Source organism: Rattus norvegicus, chromosome 10 (assembly GCF_036323735.1).
Source record: "Rattus norvegicus strain BN/NHsdMcwi chromosome 10, GRCr8, whole genome shotgun sequence".
Classification (NCBI taxonomy): domain Eukaryota; kingdom Metazoa; phylum Chordata; class Mammalia; order Rodentia; family Muridae; genus Rattus; species Rattus norvegicus.
Genome location: NC_086028.1, coordinates 35683935 through 35700000, shown reverse-complemented (window position 1 = coordinate 35700000; position 16066 = coordinate 35683935). Strand labels below are relative to the sequence as shown.

Here is a 16066-nt window from a genome sequence, read left to right as displayed (position 1 = left end):
TCCAACTCTGTATTAAACCAACCAGAAGGTGTTGGAGGATGTTTACAAAACACCAAGACAGGTGAGGTTTAACAATACAAAGTCTGCCCTGTACACAGATCTCTGCTGGTACAGAAATTGCCATTTGAATAATACAAAGGCAATATTCATGCAGTGCACAAAAAGGTCACCCCAACACTACAAGAAGGTCTAGAGGGAGGGCATGCCACATAATGTTGCAGAAAGCTCCAGGTCCTTCTCCCCCTCAACCATCCCGTGGTCTGGGTTTTTAGTTTATTTTGCTGTTGTCTGGGGTCAGATTTCATTGTTAGGAATCAAGCCAGCAGGTGCTGTCACTGTCCTGTGGCCATTCCTGGCTCTCACCCTGAATTGGTCCTGCCCAGAACAGACCAGAGTGTGTATAGAAACATTCGTCTGTCCACTTTGAGCTTCCATTGCTTTCCTATCACACACACAAAGTGAATCCACATTCCTACCATGGCAGTTAGAACCTCAGAGTCACACACACTGTCATCTTGAGCCCTCTTTTCTTTCCTTGTCCCTGGTGAAGATGCTGGTCTTGTTAAGCATCAAATACCCGAAGCTAACTCCTTTGTGGGCAGCTCTTCCAGGACAGTCAAATCTCCCCTTCTCCCTCTGTAACCCCCTAACACAGCTCTGCTATGCAGCCATTCATTCCCTGCTGAACATTTTCTGTTTGATGGACCACCTTCTCTAGACACACCAACCCTCCAGTGCAGGGTTCACTCTGTTTCTCTGCCCTCTGCAAACTGCATGGACCTATAATCACCCTAAGTGAGAGAATGGCATCTTTAAAGCCCAGGATAGAGTTACTCACATTGCATCCTAAAGGGTGGCCCGCAATCCCAGAAGTGTCAATCTCAAATCGTATTTTTTTGACTTGAATTTGTTTCACTTTTTTTTTTAACCAACAACAAAGGTACTCCATGAATAGTTATTACATATTCAAAGGCAACTAGATATCTTCAGGGAGAGGTTCTGGTATATCCCTCAATACTCACAGGCCCCGGAAAAATACAGTCATCAGAAATACATCCAAACTTCTCTATATACCATCCCGTGCAACCAGAGAGACTTGTTTACTTTGTAGAGACCTCCAGAGCCTTTGCCCTCTTTCCCTGCAACCCTGCTACCCCAACCCTCACTGCTCTCGGACTACCACACCTCCCCTGTCCAGCTCCAACAGAGGCCGTAGCACCTGTGGAGAGAGTGATCCTGACTGTCTTTCCAGCTGTTTCTCTGCCGCTAGGTGCTGTTACGAAGTTCCTGGACGTTCCCTGGCTTTGCTTGCAGAGCCCAGGGTCTAGTTCCCTTGGTAACAGCATCCTGGACCTTATTTCACAGCGGGTCTCCACAGGACTAGACCACTTGTCTGCCCAGGGAGTGCACCGCATCGGCTTCTGGGAATTGTAGTTTCGCCCACAAAGCCACTCGGCACAGGCGCACTTAATCACTTTTTGCTCCTCGGCTCCCTCTGAGAAAAGGAGTCCAAAAACCCAAGGGCTGCAGCAAGGAGATTTGTGGGAATTTGGCTTCCGGGCCCCTGGACGAACGCGCAGGCGCGGCTCCGCGTCCAGCAGCAGGATCCTGCTCATTGTGTCTTGTCTGCACTGTCGAGGCTATGCTGTGTCGCCTCCGCAGTGGACAATCTTCTAAGGGAAGTCCCACAGTGACCTGCAGTATCCAGAGAGCGAAGGTCAGGTCTGGGAGGGAGAACAGAGGGGATGCAGACTAAGGGTGGGTTGTGGTCCGTTTTAGAAAGGGTGGATCCCATGTCCTTAACTTTGCAGCGCAAGCACTAAGATTTGATTCCACACAGAGAAAGGACCAGCAGAACCGTCTGGAGCTACGGGGTTCGAACCTGGTTGCAAGTGGAGAAGGGTGGGTCAGGACCTCTAGCTTATCTTGCAGCAAACTCAGAAATACAGTTGCGTCCAGCTGCTGGGTATTTTCCCGGTGTGGCTCCAAGTTCTCTCTGAGGAACTTGAGCACAGGACACCTGCAGCGCAGTATCCCCCCCCTCCCCCGCACTGGTCCCCACCCCCTCACTTGACAAAACCTTGGAGGGTGATTTATGTGAATGATTTTTTCTCCCTGCCGTACACTCTACCACCCGAAACAGACACACACACACACACACACACACACACACACACACACACACACACACACACTCAGAGCAGGCAAATACACTCCCTTTGACTCCTGGTTACTTAAACTAACCCAGGGAAGAAGAATCCTTAAGCCACACAACAGATTGTGGCCTGCTTAATTCCCCTTCCCTTTCAGGAGAAAGTCAGCTCTTTCCCTCCTCCTTCCCTCTAGTGGGATCAAGCTGTCTCAGGAGGAAAGAGTGTCTTAAGACTCCAAAGTGTAGCTGGAGGGGAAAGGACAGGGAACGGGTGGAGTTTGAGAACTGGGGCTGGGCAAGCCAAAGCCATACAAAACAGGAGGGCGTGCAGGATCTGACTAAAGGAAAGATACAAAGGAAAAACAGAACCGGGAGCAGGTCACTTTTTGTAAAGTTAGACAAGGACAACTCTAAAGGGAGCAGGGCACTGGGAGCAAAAAGAACAAAGAACTCATGGCTTGGCGGGTACTGAGGATGCCAGCATGTGCGTGTTGAACCTCATCCCTGTGACCTTTGACCCAGCTCTCTCATCACAGGTATGCAGATGCTTCTAGCCAGAGGAATCCCACAGCTGTAAAGCTCCTCGCCTGTCTCCTCCTGCTCAGTGTTCCTCAGCTCACCAAAGAAAAGGAATGGCTGTCAGCTACTTCCCAGCCCTGGTCCAGGTCAGTGGGGAAGGAATCTTGACCATCCAGTGTCATCCCCCTCAACCCCCAGTTGTGTTCTTGTGTTTATGTTGTTTGCTCTAACCAGAAGCTCTCCTCATCCAGTCTCCCTCAAACTCCTGACCCCAGTTGCTCCCCGCCACACCACACAGCTCCTCCAAGTGAGCTTTTGAGCTTTCGGTAAGGCGTGTAAATGGCACAGCTGGGCAGGGGTCTAGGTTAGTATGAAATGAAACCTTTCTATTTCTCCTAGCCAGTAGGATGTTAGTCCTGAACGGTAAAGGCAGGAACTGACGTAGATGCTAAAAGAAGGAATTTGAACTGTTTCCTGTGAACTTGGGGTTTCCCACACTCCACTTATTTATTGATGTCTTTTAAAGATAACGTGTAACTTCTCTTTAGTAGGAATATATAATATAACGCTACTTCTACTGGCTAGGGGCGTTGCTTTGCGCTAGAATACTTGGGTAGCATTTACAAAGCTCTAGGTTCAGTCTCAGGCACCACACACACACACACACACACACACACACACACGCACACACGCACGCACGCACACGCACACACGCACACACGCACACACACACACGCACACACACGCACACACACACGCACGCACACACACATGCACACGCGCACGCACACGCACACGCACACGCACACACACACACACACACAAGACTTACTGAAGACAGAGGGCATGTGCCATAGAAGGACTCTGAGAAGTGCTTCATGGAGCTGTTTGATCTTCATGTGAACACACAGAGGTATTTGTGAAAACCTAGGTGCTCTGGGTCAGCCATTCAGCCTGGCCTTCTAGTGTCATCCAGGGATGCAGAAGATGTGAAACACGTGAGGCAGCTGCTGGTGAAATGTGACACAGAGTTCCACAGGAAAGATCTCATTTTTTTTGGTTGTGAGCCTAGCCTTTAATGGCTGAGCCATCTCTCTAGCCCCAGGAAAGGTTTCTTGGGTGTATTGGAGTATATTCTAAAATAATGACTTTTTTTCTTTTCTTTGATATTTTCTTTATTTACATTTCAACTGTTATCCCCTTTCCTGGTTTCCCCTCTGGAAATCTCTATCTCACTCCCCTCCCCCTGTTTCTACGCGAGTGCTCTCCTTCCTGCCTCCCTGCCTTGACATTCCCCTACACTGGGGCATCGAGCCTTCTCAGGACCAACGTCCTCTCCTCCCACTGATGCCCGAAAAGACCATCCTCTACTATGTGCCTGGAGCAGTGGGTCCCTCCATGTGTACTCTGGGTTGGTGGTTTAGTCCCTGGGAGGTCTGGGGGGGAGTCTGTTTGGTTGATACTGTTGGTTTAACTATGGGGTTGCAAACCCCTTCAGCTCCTTCAGGGAGCCTGATATAGCTGTCTCCTGAGGGGCTCTGCCAGAGCCTGACAAATACAGAGGTGGATGCTCAAAGCCAACCGTTGGACTGAGAGCGGGGTCCCTGATGGAGGAGTTAAAGAAAGGACTAAAATAATGATCTAAAAAGAGGACATTACGTGTATCAGCGTGAGTTGCTGCCATTATCAAGTGTTAGGCGCTGTACAGTACTGTGTGCTGTTTGCTTTTACACTCCTGCCAGTGCCGTTTATCTACCCCGCCATCAGCAAGAACATGGAAATATGTGTTGTGCCATGATGTTGCACCAGCTACATTAGGGCTGTGGAAAGAGTGGGAGATGTGGACATGGTGAACAAGTGCGCAGTCCCACTACCTCTCTCCAGTTGTGCCAAAGTTGGAGACAAAGTTTGTCAGCAGCACAAAGCTCAGCCACTGGGAGATACTGCAGAAACGCCTAGCCCTGTCCTGAACACCAGCGTCCTGCAGACTGGCGACCCAGGAGAGGTGTGGAGGCAGCCAGTGTGAACTTGTCTGTGGTATCGCCTGGTTGATAAGGAAGGCTTCTCTGTTACAGGACTTGGTGACCTTCAAGGAGGTGGCCGTGCTCTTCACCCAGGAGGAGTGGGGGTGGCTGAGCTCTGCCCAGAGGGACTTGTATCAGGATGTGATGCTAGAGAACTACAGTAACCTGGTCTCGCTGGGTAAGCTGGACAGCACAGGGCTGAGCTGCACCTTCGGGGGTTTTGTTGGGGGTCTCTGAGACAAGCGGGACAGCACAGGGCTGTACTACGCCTTTGAGCGACTTGTGGTCCCTGAACAACAAATTGGGCTGGAATTTGGCTCGCTGATGGTGCTGCCTTCACTCCTAGTATATGTCTATCCCCTCGGTGTCCCCAGAGCTCTCTTGAAGTCTGGAGATGTGTGACAAGTGAGGGGTCTGGGAACACTCTCTGTGTCAGGTCCCAAGCCATCCTGTCCCACCCCTTGCAGACATGCTCCCCTTCCTCTCTAGTCCCATTTCTAGAATACTTTGGGGACCAGGTCTCATCTTCACAATGACTTTCATCTTGATGATGAACAGATAAGGGTATGGTTTTCTTTCTCCTTCACAAGCAGGTCTCTTGGAATCCCTACCAGACATGTTCTTTCCCCTGGAAGAAGTGGAAGAACGTGTGTCAGAGGAAGCTCCCAAGGGCTTTGTTCTGGGTAAGGGCCATGCATGTGGGAGACACTGGGATGAGCCCAGTTGGAGGGGACAGTTGCATGTGTCTCAGCAAACGTGACATGCCTGGGCCACGTTGTCCCAGCTTGCATATGCAAACTAACATCATGTATGGAAGTCTGTACATGTCTGAGGACTTCCTTCTCTCCTCCTTTCACAGAAATTAGTGGTCTGTGGCTGGAGAGGTGGCTCAGCTGTTAAGAGCGCTCACTCTCTTCTGTGCCTGGCTCCCACATTCGGCCGCTCACAGATGTCTGTGACTCCATCTCCAGGGCATCCAGCATCCTCATCTGGCTTCCACAGGCACACTGCACACATGCTCATATACATATATCAAAACGAATCTTTAAGAATTCCCAGTCTAAGGGCTGGAGAGATGGCTCAGTGGTTAAGAGCACCGACGGCTCTCCCAGAGGTCCTGAGTTCAATTCCCAGCAACCACATGGTGGCTCACAACCATCTGTAATGGGATCTGACACCCTCTTCTGGTGTGTCTGAAGGGGATGACAGTGTACTCCCATACATAAAATAAATAAATAAATCTTACAAAATACCCCACCACCACCAAATTATCAGTCTGCTTGCCCCATTCCTGTGTTGGAGTGGCCTATTCTAAATCCAGCATGCAGGGCCTGCCTGCACTTCTCTGTTGAGGGACCTCCCTGGCACTCTGGAGACAGTTCTGTGCTTGCAAACACACATGTTCTCCCCATTCTTGTTCTTTAACCACATGGAGGCATGTTCACCCAGAGTTTAGCTCTCCATGTTTGTTACAGGTTCCAGAAGGGCCAGAATTGTCGTATACTTTGCGGTAGTGCTCACACTTAGAACAACGTGTGCCTTCTAGTGAGACCGGCTGCTGGAATGGGGAGAACATGACAGCTCAGGGGCTGTTGCTTGTCCTGTGGAGTCCCCTGGGGCTTCTGACTCAAGGACCAGGATATGTCTTCCTGCTACTTTGAAGTATTCTAGAAAGCTCCCTTGTTTTACTTAAAATCCTGTAACAGTGCACTTTCCTATAATGTGTTACAGGCTATAAAACATCTTTTTTTTTCTTGAGACAGAGTCTACACAGCCCCGGCTGTCCTGAAACATCCTGTTATAGTCAAGGCTAACTTGGAGAATCCCCTGCCTCTGCCTCCCAAGTGCTGGGATCAAAGGCCTATGCCACCATACTTGACCTGTACAGTATCTGTTAAGACCTTTTACTATTTTTTTCACTGTAATATAGTGAAAATAGGCAAAGGTTTATATTTTATAGTTAATATCATCTACCCACCTCAACTGTCTAGAACTCAAGGGTTGATGGAATTTAACTGTCATAACTCAGAATTGCAGTAATTTGCAGAAGTGTGTGTCCTGTGTTTCCTCAGTATAGGGAAATAAAGAAAGTCTTTAACTCACCCCTATAGAATATTATGTGGATCTGATCTTCTTTGACAACCAAATGCCTTAACTCATTGAGCCATCTTACCAACCCGAAATCTCCAATGTTTTAAGTACTGACAAACCACCTTATCTGACTTCAAATGACCGGTCACAATTAAACTTCAGACACGACCCTCTCCTATATAAGTCCCTCGAGTTATATATATAGGATATACATAAACATAAGGGGGTCTCACATTTAATCTTGGGTCCCAACCCAAACACTTGCCATTATGTAAGTGTAGATATCACAAAATGAAAAGGCGAGGGGGACACTGTTTCCAGGCGTTTCTGTCGTTAGATTAACACTTTCCCATCGCTTCGCCTCTTCCTCTTGGCTTAGCACAGACCGTTAGTTTGATTTAGCACGCACAGCATTAGGTTTCATTATCATGTTTTCAAACAAGATTTGCTTTGTTGATTCTCATGCTCTTCTCCTCCACTCCTCCGATTCCCCCATCCCCACTTACTTCCACTTTTATATTGAATATGCCCTCTTGCCCTCTTCTTCTTGGCCATTCCTTTGCCCTCTGTGGTCTCCCTTCTTGCTTATTCATAACCTGTACTCGCACTCATACAGCACATAGAAACGTGACAAGCTAGGATGTAATGGGCGAGAACATGTAACTTGGTTTGATTGGTTAGTTGGGTTTTCAAGACAGGGTTTCTCTGTATAGCCCTGGCTGTTCTAGAACTCTGTAGACCAGGCTGGCCTTGAACTCAGATTGGCCTGCCTCTGCCTCCTGAGTGCTGGAATTTTTTTTTTCTTCTTTCTTTTTCTTCTTTTTTTCGGATCTGGGGACCGAACCCAGGGCCTTGCGTTTGCTAGGCAAGCGCTCTACCACTGAGCTAAATCCCCAACCCCTGAGTGCTGGAATTTAAGGCTTGCACCACCACTGGCCTATAATATTTTCTGAGCCTGGGTTACCTCCAATAATATAATTCTTTCATTCTTCTTCCTGAATCAAAAGTTATTTAATATCCTGAGCATGGAGATTCTACCCCACCATTAGTTATTGAGTTCCCGGATGAAAGACACACACACCACCTTTATACTAACAATGAGCCTTAAGCAGCACGGTAGCTGGGCAGCTGCCTACCCTCCATGCTGTTAGAACTTACTCTCCTATCGATAACCCTGAGTTATTACTTACTGTTTACTATGCTCCATCCAGGCTGCTCTTAGCTGGAATCGACCAGTTCACATGAGCACGGTTTGATGGCCCAGCTAACCCATGGCGGCTTCTCCTTCTTCCTTTCCTGCACTCTCTTCTTCTTTGTGGTCCCAAGCCCAGGAAACCTAAACCCACCTGTGCCTCTCCTGCCCTGCTGCTGGCATCTTTATTTACCAATCACAGTTAACTAGGGGCGGGGTCATTCAGTGTCTTACTCTCTTTGGGGCAACCAGTCTTGGGGGACCCCAAATGATCATTAGAGTACAGCAGCACTAGGCCAACCCACTCCACCTTCCATTTTCCTGAAATTCACATGGTTTTATACAATTCACGATGTGTATTTTCCACGTTTTCTTTGTCATCGCCTGTTGATGGTCACCTAAGATGGTTCCATTTTCTTACTATGACAAATTAAGCACCAGTAAACATGAATGGGCTATGGTGGGACGCAGAGTGCTTGAAGATCTGCTCAGGCACGAGACTGTTGTGTCATAGGGTAATTCTATTTTTAATTTCCTTTTTTTTTAAAAGAAATCTTTACTGATTTCCATATGGCTATACTCCTACCAGCTGCAAATAAGGCTTTCTTTGCCCAAATCCTTGCCAGCACTCATTTTTGTGTTTTTACTCACAGAAAGAAAAACATCATGATAGATGGCTTTGCCTTTTACATTTTCTGTCCTCTGGGCCATGAGCTGACAGAGAGAGCTGATGGTTAAGTGACACATGGGGTGGTCTGTGCTAGATATTTATGCTTGCTGACACATTTAATCCATAATGTTCTGCAAAGCAGGAATGATGGATGCATTTTGCAGCCATCCTACCCAGCAAAGACAAGGAATTTGCACTGATGCTGCTCTTGGATGGAAGGCTGGAATTAGCACAGACCCAACTGAGCCCAAAGCTGTTGCGTTTCCCACATTACTTTTAATCAGGCAGAATCCGCAGGATAACTACCAGACCTCGTGTCTCAGGTCGCTGATGGTCACTTTTACCCTCTCTTCTTCGTTTACGAATCTGTTAGCTGTCTGCGTCTTACACCCTTTAGTTTCCCATTCTCCTTTTTGATCTGTTAACGTATTTGCGTGTAACAGCACAGTTTCATTTATAATTTTATTCTTACTTTACTTCGTGTGTGTATGCAGGTGCACACGTATACAGAGGACGGAGGATGTCTTACTGCCTTGGGGCAGGCTTCCTCTCTGGACCCGGCTGGGGCTTGGTGTATTTCAGCTGAGCAAACCCCCGTGATTTCCCCGCCTCTATCACCCTCCTCCTCAGTGCTGGAGTCTTGGCAGGAGGCTTGTGGCCACACTCAGCCTTTACCGGGAGCTAGGGTTCTCAACTCAGGTTCTTACACACCTACGGCGAGCACTCTTCCGTACTGAGCCACCGTGTCTATCCCCGTTTATCGTTTTAATTATGAGTTATAGCCTCTTATTCTCCCTCTTTGTCGTTATTTTTTTCTCTTAAATCTACTGTTGAGTACGTGTGGAACTGTAGTTTGCAGCAAGGGATTATCTGGTCAGATGATCCATGGGGCTGTACCTACTTTTCAGGTAAAGATCCCATCTGTAAAGGCCCTATGCTCCTTCCCCCAGATTCACAGACTTCCCTTGCTAGAAACCCTAGATGCTGTCTAGCAAGAGAACATTGTTTCTCTCCTTACTTTTGTGATGCTGTAGTGTTTTCCTCTTGTAGATGTCACAATGTCTTGTTTGGGGACGTCGCTTCTGCATACACAGTTGAACATCCTTACTACATAACATTTATGTATACATACGTGAACATTTCCACACAGCCTAGGGGGCAAGTTAACTTCTGTTTAACTGAATATTCGAATAAGTCTAGGAAACATAAAATAACATTGGTCTTGGTCTTGAGGGTTTCTTCCTACCAAGTATTGACCTCTAGATTCAGAGTTGTTTGGGCAACGCTGGAGTTGTCATGAAGACCACGTCACTGGACAAGATAGCCACACACACCTGTTATTTGTTAGCATGGTATGGCCCACATCAGAGAGTTTTAAAGTATTCTTGTGTATTTTTGTGTGCTTTATTTGTAGGTTTATATTTTTTAAAAACTACTTTAATAACTGTACTTAAATGCTGAACCTCTGTGGGCTTGCCTTCTAGGCTCCACCCAACAGTTTCCTGGCAAGAGCCAGGTAGGCCTGACTTGCTATAAAAGGGGCTGCTTGGCGCTCTCTCTCTCTCTCTCTCTCTCTCTCTCTCTCTCTCTCTCTCTCCCTTTCTCTCTCTCTCTCTCCCTCCCTCCCTCCCTCCTTTCCCCCTGCCCCCTCTCCACTCTCCACGTGTTCCTGGCTGGCCTCTCTGTTTCTTTGTTGCTACTCCCTTCTCAACTCCTCTTCCTATGCCCTAAATAAACTCTGTTCTACACTATACCTGTTCTATGGCTGGTACCTCAAGGGAAGGGATGCCTCACCATGGGCCTACTGAGGCACCCCTCCCACCTCACCATACTGAGCTCTACAAAACATATCCTGGCTTTTTTTTTTTTAATAAAATACGCCCTTCCTTTTAGTCCATCACCCATCAGAGGTAATAGAAAGGAAAGCTTATAATAAATAGTCCTTTGGGGTGAATTGAATCTACATTGTCAGGATATCAGCAGTTTAGTTCACATGAGTCAGTGGCAGTAGCTCAATCCACTCACAAACACCTTAAGTCAGCAAAGGCACTGTGATCCGGAAGAAACAGTCAATCGGCCCAAATCCAAGGAAGTGGTAAGAGGCCACCAGAACATCACCAGAAGTTCTTCAGTGCATTTCTCTCTATGAAGGCATGACAAACAATGATCATCAAAGAGTGGCAAGGCGAACCAATACCTCATAGCTTTGTCCACTGACTGCTGGGTTCTACTTAAACCCTTTCCAACATCATGTGTTCTCTCAAGCATCCACTCTGGCAGAACATCGCATGCCCTTTCACCAGGCAGCTTCCAGAAAAACACCGCATGTCTGTTGTCAGCAAAACATCCTTTCACATGGCTGCTTCAGCAAAAACATCCTCTCGTACGACAGTTACCAGAAAAACATCACATGACACAACTGAGTCTCAAAAAACTCCCCCCAGATTTCCACTTTATTCTTTGACTAAATTTTTTCATACAATATATTTTGATCACGGTTTTTCCTTCTTCCCCCTAGAACCTCCCCATCTAGAGATATCTCTCCCTCTAGAGAATTTTTCGAGACAGGGTCACTTTTTAAAATATTTTATTGTTTGTGTATGTGTGCACCTGTGTGTGCCTGTGCATGTGTGTGCATGTTTATCTATGTTATGTCTATGTACCACATGCATACTTGGTGCACGCAAAGCCAGAAGAGGGCATTGAATGCCCTGGAACTGGAGTCATAGATGTCAGACACTGTGTGGATGCTGGAAATTGATCCTTAGTCCTGTAGAGGAGCAGCCAATGCTCTTAACCAGTAAGCCGTCTCTCCAGCCCCCAAAACTTACTCTTTAACCTAGATTAGCCTCAAACTCATGGTCAGCCTCTCAAATGTTGGAATTACAAGCAGGAGTCAGCTTTTGTGGCCTATATTGGATATTTTTGAGCTTTAAAAAATCTATTTAGTCACAAACAAAATAACTGTTCTCAGAATTGCAGCCCAGATGCTCTGAAATAGGGCTCCCAACAGTGCCTCATGTGCATTGGCCTCTACGGTCCTCCTGAGTCATTTCTCTGGCTATTTCCCTTTGCATATTACCACTTTGCATCTCCAGCTACCGTTTCTTTGTTAGCATTGTTAATGGCTGTTCATTTCATTCTATCAAGCCATTTCACCCAAGTAAAAGTGACATTTCTGTTTTTGATATCTTTCAGGAGGGATGACTATGGCCGTGAGTAAGAAATTCCTTCAGGCAGATATCCCTGAGAAAGGATCAGATCAATGGATTACGGAGCAGAGAGCCACCAGAGAGACTCACTGGGTGTGTGCTGAGGAAGGTCAGGAGGTCAAGCCGAAGCAAGCAGTCCTCACCCATCAGGACACTCCATCAAAGCTGAGTGAGCAGAAAGTTGGGGAGTCTGACAAGGGCTGCACAGCGAGCTCCTCACCCATTCGAAGTCAGAGATCTCAAGCAAGCCAAAGAGCTTTCGAATGCAACAGATGCGGAAAAGTCTTTTCTAAGGGTTCCATCCTTAAGAAACATCAGAAACTTCATATTGAAAAACTCAACCCAAGTCAGAAAACACTGGTGAAAGAAAAACGGTATGAATGCAGAGAATGTGGGAAAACCTTCCACCAGAGTACACACCTCATCCATCACCAAAGAGTTCACACTGGTGAGAAACCGTATGAGTGTAAGGACTGCGGCAAGGCCTTCTCAGTGAGCTCTTCGCTTACCTACCACCAGAAAATCCACACCGGAGAAAAGCCTTTCGAATGTAATATTTGTGGAAAGGCCTTTATCCGGAACATACATCTCTCCCACCATCATAGAATACATACCGGAGAGAAACCTTTCCAGTGCAACGTTTGTGACAAAGCTTTTGTTTGCAGAGCACATCTTACCAAACACCAGAACATCCACAGTGGCAAGAAGCCCTATAAATGTAGTGAGTGTGGGAAAGCCTTCGGTCAGAGTACAAGTTTCCTGCAGCATCAGAGGATCCACACTGGAGAGAAGCCCTTTGAATGCAATGAGTGTGGCAAGGCCTTCAGGGTGAACTCTTCCCTTACTGAGCACCAGAGAATCCACACTGGGGAGAAACCGTATCAATGTATTGAATGTGGCAAAGCATTCAGGGATAATTCATCCTTTGCTCGACATCGGAAAATGCACACCGGAGAGAAGCCTTACAGATGTGGTTTGTGTGAGAAAGCTTTCAGGGACCAGTCAGCCCTAGCACAGCACCAGAGAACTCATACCGGGGAAAAGCCTTACACGTGTAACATATGTGAGAAAGCCTTCAGTGACCATTCAGCCCTTACCCAACATAAGAGAGTTCACACGAGAGAAAAACCGTACAAATGTAAAACCTGTGGGAAAGCTTTTTTCCGAAGCACACACCTCACTCAACACCAGAGGATTCACACGGGGGAGAAACCTTACAAATGTAACATGTGCGGGAAAGCCTTCAACCAGACTGCAAACCTCATTCAGCATCAGAGGCATCACATTGGAGAATGGTGATAGGAAGGCAGTTCATAAGTGCTGTGGGAATGATGTCATTAGTTATTGAATAGAAGAGAGGCCACAATCACAATGGAGTCTTTTATCAGGATGGTTGTATTTACTGGCAGTCGGTTTCATAATGCCTCGGGTCTTGAGAATCTTAGTGGTGAACGCACCTTGCTCTTCAGTCTGCCTCGTTTAGATAGCAGTGCCTTTTTATTGCCCTGAATTACTGACTATTAGAACCAACATGAAACTTCATTAAAAGCATAAATGTCAGCTTGTCAAATTCGCAACTGGTTAAGATAACTACAGGGGCTGGGGATGTAGCTCAGTAGTAGAGCGCTTGCCTAGCAAGCGCAAGGCCCTGGGTTCGGTCCCCAGCTCCGGAAAAAAAAAAAAAAGATAACTACAAAATTATGAAACTTAAGATTGAGAAGCAAAGGAACAAAATACTAAAGGGAATGGTCTATACGCATCTTCTCACGTGAGCAAGTAGCCTGCTGGCTTTAATAGAACCCTTTGTCTCCCCTCATCCATATCCCTGATGCCTGGTATACAGCAGGTGCCATCAGTAAGTCAAGCACCAGCCAAGAATCAGTGACTTTGTGCCTCTCAGGCTCCTGCTTGTTTCAGCTACCCTCTGTCAAATCTCCTGGGTCTGCCTGCCCACTTTCTTCTTAGGAAGTTCTAGGAAGGTTCATTTGAATTGCGTGACCATCTTCTGACTTAGTTTCAACTTTTACCACCATTTTCCTTGTTATCACCACCCTGGACCTCATTCATAGTGCAAATCAGAAGTGCAAAATCAGCAGGATCCATGAGTCTAGATTTTGTACCCAAATCCAGCTTTCAGAACTCAAGGTCTCTTTCTGGAGGCAAAAGTCATCAAAGGTACTGTGCCACCCAGTTGTACCTACCTCGGCTAACTATGATCCTGGTATGATTCCTAGGTAAGGGCTTTCCATGATAGCCATTACCCTCTCGCCAGTCCAAACCATAGTAAAGTCACAGTGTCCACAGGAGTAAGAGGCCTGCTCAATTTCAAGCGGGATGTGGTTGTGGCTCCTATCCACTTCCACTTTTGTGACTCGCCATCTCCTCCATATACAGTTGACCTGAGATGAGGGATCTAAGCCCAGTTCTCAGATGCTCTGACCCATTTCCTGTTCCTGGTCAGTGCTCTGTGGCTACTGCCTTAGAGTGTATCTGCCACTCCCGTATTATTGAACTGTGTGTCCGGGTCTTCACCTAGCTTTTCATTGGATTTCTGAAGGTTTTAATTCTGTGTTCTATAAAAAGCACTATGCTAATAATTTCTGCCTATATATTTGAAAGTTCCTTTCTTTTCGTCCATGGGGCATCCTACCACTTAAAGTCTCTACTGTTCTGACAGGGGTGAACAACATATCGAACAGTTCCATAGGTCCCGAGATGAAGGAGGGTACCGTTGACATTCTCTGACTATGGCCAGACCCAGGCCCAAAAGACTGTGACAAGCTAGACCTGCAGGCAGGTCTTCTGTCATTGATCCCTCAATACCTTTTGTAGAAATCACATTCACAACCAGGCATCTTCATGTATGCAGTCCCTGTAGACGCTCTCTTCTACACCACAAGGAACAGAAGGAGTCCGTACCAGTGCGAGGCGGTACGTGTTTCACAGTGAGAATGGAAGAACCAATAAAATCATTCCAGGAGGCTGGTTCCTGGTTCCTGGTTTGTAGAAGTACCGTTAATGAAATCAGATGCTCTTGTCCCCTGAAGTTAAAGAAAAGGACATTCTGTATTGTGTCACACTCTGTTGGCCCACACCTGGAAGTTTTGGGCACCTTCAAAGCCTAAATTGAGTTTTCAGCAAACAAAGCCCACCTGTGCAGGCAAGCCTCCCCTGTTAAGGGACTGAAAACTCACGTCTTCACTCACGCATGTAAAGGGTATTTCAAGAGGTTACCTGGCACTTCCGGGGTGGTGTACTCACATCCATTGCAGTCTCACCTGGCTAGACCTGCAGAGTGCATTAACCTGCCGCGACCTGCTTCCTGTTACTGACGTCTCTTTTCTGTACTATCCATACGACCTACCCTGTCCTTTCTCAGATAAACCCTTCTTGGTCTTTACCTTTGGTCTCTCGAGAGTTTCCAAGTTCCTTTTTGTTTTCTATTGGTTTGTTTTGAGACAAGCTGATCGTCGTGCCTCGGCCTCCCAAGTGTCCAGCTTGAAAGTCATCACATCCCTAAGTTCATCTTTCTGTTAATGGCAAAGGTGCCACCTCCAGATGGCAGGTACTCCACTGGGGCTGAAGCCTGCGTCAGGGTGACAGTCTCCTTATCTTAGTGACAGCCTAGGAGGGGGACTGCAGTCTCCCTTTCTCTGGGCTTATCTTCCTCAGCCGTAGCTCGTGAAATTATATTCATTCGCTCATCTCTTTCTCAAGACTAATAGAACCCCCTTACAAGATTCACAAATCTGAAGAGAAAAACATAAAACTTTATTTCCATTTGATTGACCAGTTATCTGGTAATTCAAAGCTATGGAGGAGACTCTTAAGGAGTTGCCAGTCCTCCAATGAACACGAAGAGAAAAAAGAAGAAAGAACCAAGTGGGGGAATCTCAGGAGGAGATGAGATACCACCCCTTGTCAAAGTCACAACTTGGATACACCACAGAATTCCAAACGGAAAGGAACCTCATTGTTACATTAAATATGAAAGGTTCCCAACAAACAGAGGACCTACTGCTCTATACGAAATTGGTTGTGATATGGGGAGCGTCAACAATAGAATGCTTAAGAGAGAGCTGGTAGGAGGAAGGTGGAAGCCGTTGTGTATTAAGGAATTCCCACCAGATGACAGGAAGTAGGGGCTTTGGCAGGAAGCCAGGATTCTAGTCAGTAACCTGAGCTGAATCTGTTAAGTGCATTCTA

General features: G+C 46.8%; 1 protein-coding gene across 2 annotated transcripts in view; it reads left to right on the top strand.

Annotated features, from left to right (window-relative positions):
• Znf454 (zinc finger protein 454) overlaps window positions 1-15260 on the top strand; it is a 16541-nt gene extending 1281 nt beyond the window's left edge. Inside the window, exons 1-5 of one of the 2 annotated variants that reach the window (XM_039087185.2) lie at window positions 1-1717; window positions 2689-2817; window positions 4747-4873; window positions 5289-5378; window positions 11847-15260. The exon at window positions 1-1717 is cut by the window's left edge and continues 1281 nt beyond it. In XM_039087185.2, the coding sequence (XP_038943113.1) occupies window positions 2785-2817; window positions 4747-4873; window positions 5289-5378; window positions 11847-13159 (1563 nt within the window). In that variant the 5' untranslated portion in view covers window positions 1-1717; window positions 2689-2784 and the 3' untranslated portion in view covers window positions 13160-15260. Of the gene's footprint in view, window positions 1718-2688; window positions 2818-4746; window positions 4874-5285; window positions 5379-11846 lie in introns of both variants that reach the window. The other variant, XM_039087183.2, reaches the window with a different exon arrangement.
• Window positions 15261-16066: the final 806 nt, after the last annotated feature.